Below are 4,387 nucleotides of genomic sequence, written 5' to 3'. Positions count from 1 at the left end.
CCATGAAAATTGCCAAATGGGAAGAAAAATGCTGTTTTCTTCTTTTTCATTATTTTGATGAGCGCCTGATTTCACCACGATTCCTCACAAATATTATGTCAGTAGCTTAAAATTCAAGAATAATAATATAATGAATATTACTATAAGGAAACAACTGTCTTGGTTTTTTCGCACGCTCCAGATCTTAAGATGCGATGTGGCTTAGTTCCAGCAGATGCAGGCAAAATACTGAAACATTAATTGGTGCACAAAACGAAAGCACGGATCCGCACTTTTGTATATGCGTTTTATAAAACAGACGACAGTAATAGAATTACAAAAGACTACAAGTTACTCTAAAATAAACAACAACAAAATAAAAAAAACCCAAAAAACGTCTGAGTCCATAGAGCAGTGGCATGATTATGTAGCAAAGAAAAAAGCAAAACAAAGCAAAACACCGATAGGAAACAAATACTTCAGATTGTTTTGATTAATCTTGAAAATAACCGACAACAAAGATACACAGCAATTAGCTCTCTCAAAAAATCCTCACGCCCAATGTCCCCTCCCTCTTCCGACCTTTCTCTCCTCTGCTCATTACATGTTTTAAATAGATAAAGAAAAAAGGAACGAAAGAACAAATGAATAAAACAGGAGTTTATCGCCCTAAAAGAAACAATTTCTTTTGCGAATTTAAAAACAACTTATTTATGGATACAACAATTTTATGTAAGTACAAAAAACAGTGAAACCAAAACGAACCCCCCCCCCCCCCCCATTAAGCAATATTACAATGAAGAGCAAAATAAACAGTGAGCATAAAGAAGAAAGCATTAACAAACTTTCAACAAAAGCCAAACCACTGTATCTAATATGACGCCAAAGAAAAATGTGTGCTTACATTTAGAGGCATTTCGAAATCAAAACGAATTACATACTCCAATGAAATACGATTGTAAATAGACCATTGATGAAACACTTCATAGAAAGAGGTTCGTAAACGTCCCAATGAAATCCTTTATACCAAGGCCATGGTGAACAAACAATCAAATACTTTGTAGTAGGGGGGGATCAATCAAATAATTCATAGAACAGTGATGTTGACAAGACAGAGCAAATAACATTTTTTGAAAAATAGAGGAACGTTGAACAAGTGCAATCACATCATGAGCGTACTTCTGGACACGAATCCCATTTCATCAGGAATCTGAAAAGCAGGCTCCTGTCGTGTGTATCCTTCCGTGGACCATCCTTGCTTTATTGGTCTGACGTCACAGTTTGTCGGAGCCATGACTCCCCGTTCATTATCACAGGATATTTCTACCAATCCATTTTGTTGGCGTCCCACAACCAACGAACATCAAGCACTCCTCAAAGTTCATATCACAATCTGCTGTGTCTGTCACTGAAGTCACAAACACATGGTGGAGTGGTTTACAAAAAGAAGGAAGATCCAGCCTCCATCCAATAGAGATCCAGCCTCCATCCAATAGAGATCCAGCCTCCATCCAATAGAGATCCAGCCTCGAACCAGTGGAGCGCCAGCTTGAACACAATAGTCTGGAAATTTGAATACAGAACACAAACATCTAACCCAGAGATGCTTCTTGGGTTGTTGTAATGGCTGCCCGCCCACACTTGTGAAAATGTAGGCTATCTATATAGTGTAATTCTATGGTATATTCCTCTTTTACGAATCACTATGATAAGTTATTATATTACCAATGCAAGGCGCATGTCAATAGCTTACTGGAATAACGAGCTTCCCAAATGGGGCATGCCAGCTGTACAAATGCTGGCTTCATAACCATAGAACAAACATCAAAGCTACGATAACACGAGTAACTTTGGGTTAAATCGATGTATTTCGTGATAGAAAGTGGGCTACACATCTCCATTATAAGTACTCAAAAGTTTCAAGTGGGATGAAGATAAAACTATTTAGAGAAGTCTATAAGAGACACATGGTTAGGCTCGTGATGACAATAAATGTGGGTTGACTAACCCTTCCTTTTTAACGAAATGTTTCAAATTTTCTGACATTTGCTCAAGAATTGTATGCCCACTCTTAATGTCCACTGATGCAATTTTCTTGAATTATGAAGCCAATTTGTGAGTGAAGGGCTGAAATAGTGCATTAATAATTTGATATTAACTGAATTTGTTCATTTATACGAATTACAGAGATTGACACACTTATTTTGGGTTAGGTTTTAGAAAACAAAATAATAAGATGCATTAGAACAAAACATAAAAAATGTTAACAGAAAACACGTGAGTTCGATCAAAGGCAGTTTTCAATCATTCACACATTTATAAAATCGTACATTGTATAATAATATGACCTCAAATAACATTATCTGGTGTAAACAGAAAAATAGATGGAGCAAGTTCTATACTAAAAAGTGTGTATGTCATGGTTTTCTCCTTGTGCGATAACAGTGCAATGTGCCATTTAAAACTAAGTACATCTAGAATTCTCTACCTTCATACTCAAAAGAATATATATTTTTCTCGGCAACTTGTTATGTTATCAGGAGAAGTAGTGAGTCTTTTATTTATGTGCAAATTTTGATCTGTACTTATTCTATACGCACGTTCTGATTGTACGATTGTGATGATCGTGTTTCGAATTTTTGTTGATAATTTTGTTTGTTGCTATTCTCATTCTTCTTCTCTTCCCTCTTCATCATCCTCCTCTTCCTCCTCTTCCTCCTCCCCACCATTGTCCTCCTCCATCAAAGATTTTTTTATACACCCAAAGCCGCATGTCAAGCAGTCCAAAACATCCTCATCCTCCTCCTCCTCCTCCTCATTCACGTAATCCTCATTCATCAAAGAATTTTCCATACACTCGAAGCTGCCAGTAGAGCAGTCCAAAAAAAGCACTTGTCGCAGACTAACCTGCTTAAGAACACGCCCACAGCGTGACCAAGTACATTTTTCAACTGTAGTCTTCGAATTCAGAAGCACATTAATGATGACGACTCGATTGCACACACAGACAATGCCCTAGATCACGCCTTCTTTTCCCCAGGCTTCACATGGCCTTGACCTCGAACTTATGACTCCGCCGGAGCCGTGGGGGTCTCTGAGGCTTCAGCTTCCTCAGGGGTTTCAGGAGCTTCATTGTCCTCAGGATTGCCCTGGTCCTCGGCAGGGCTGGACTCGGCACACGGCTCTTCCTTGATAACCGATGACCCGGGAAGGTCGGCCTTGAACTTGCTTTGGCTTTCCGACTTCTTCTCGAAGATCTTGCCCTGTCGTTTTTCCTGGTTCTCTGCCGCCGCTTTCGGGTTGACGTCTTCTCTTAGGGTCTGAAGATTTAGATGCAAAGGCCGTTATTTTTATAGTGTGAATATTTGCATACACTCAACGCCATACACCTTAAGTCTGTTTTGTTTACTTATTTATTTTAATAAGAGTTTCACGGCACTTGAAAACACCATCGGGTCATTATTGGTCGCTTTTAAAGACAAGCGGGCTAACCCAGATTTCGGGGGGTTCCAGAAATCTTGACCTACATCAAAAGTGGGCACTGGCCTACCTATAGGAGAAGTTTGGTTTCATTGGTGTGTATATTTGTTTGGTTATAGAGAAAACTTTCATTGTCTTTTAAAGAAAAACTTTACCTTCGATTTCCTCAAAACAACGTGGGTTTTTTTTTCGAGATAGCCGTCCCTGTGCTTAAAAGCGACCATACGTACCAAGGATTAGAGGTGTAACATACAAATAAAAGAAGGAGGAACAAACTGCACCAATGAACCCGCTAGCCACCCACCATATCCAGAGTCTACAGACAGCTCAGTAGGTATATTTCTTGACAACCCTGGTTCCAGTCCCCAACAGGTTACTGCTGACTTATGTTATAGCAAGAGTTTTACAGCGCTTTCAACACAATAAGGTCTTAATACAAGTGCCTAACATTAGAGGTGTTACAAGAAAGTAAGAAACACACAAAAAAGGAGGAGAGATCAGGTTGATAGAAAAGAAGGAGCAAACCACATCAGAGCGCCCACCAACCTGAAGACGTATGTGGAGTTATTCAAAGGCTTGAGAGAGAGAGGGAGAGAGAGAGAGAGAGAGAGAGAGAGAGAGAGAGAGAGAGAGAGGGGGGGGGCAAACAACACTGGAATACAAACACAGAGTGTATATAAATACAATTTGTTCGGAATAGACACTTTTCTTTATATCATATCAGTGCTAATGGTACCGTACTGAAATTGTTGCGTAGTCTCTAATATCAGACTTTAATTGTTCATATCACAGTTAACATTCTGCTTAAAATAATGTGGGTATCCGTGCAAGAGACAAATATAAATAAATCACTGGCATTCCCCTCTCCTGCCCCAAACCCCTACCCACTGATCGTTCTCTTTCTCTCTCTCTCTCTCTCTCTCTCTCT

General features: G+C 39.3%; 1 protein-coding gene across 1 annotated transcript in view; it reads right to left on the bottom strand.

Moving 5' to 3' along the window:
* Positions 1-787: 787 nt before the first annotated feature.
* The window catches only part of LOC101855636 (short transient receptor potential channel 6), a gene marked incomplete in the record, with an annotated part of 41,789 nt that continues 38,189 nt past the window's right edge, over positions 788-4,387 (bottom strand). Inside the window, 1 exon segment of the mRNA XM_013081498.2 lies at positions 788-3,299. Within this exon segment, the coding sequence (XP_012936952.2) occupies positions 3,045-3,299 (255 nt within the window).

Source organism: Aplysia californica, unplaced genomic scaffold, assembly GCF_000002075.1.
Source record: "Aplysia californica isolate F4 #8 unplaced genomic scaffold, AplCal3.0 scaffold00133, whole genome shotgun sequence".
Taxonomy (NCBI): Eukaryota; Metazoa; Mollusca; class Gastropoda; order Aplysiida; family Aplysiidae; genus Aplysia; species Aplysia californica.
This window is presented reverse-complemented; position numbering and strand designations above follow the sequence as displayed.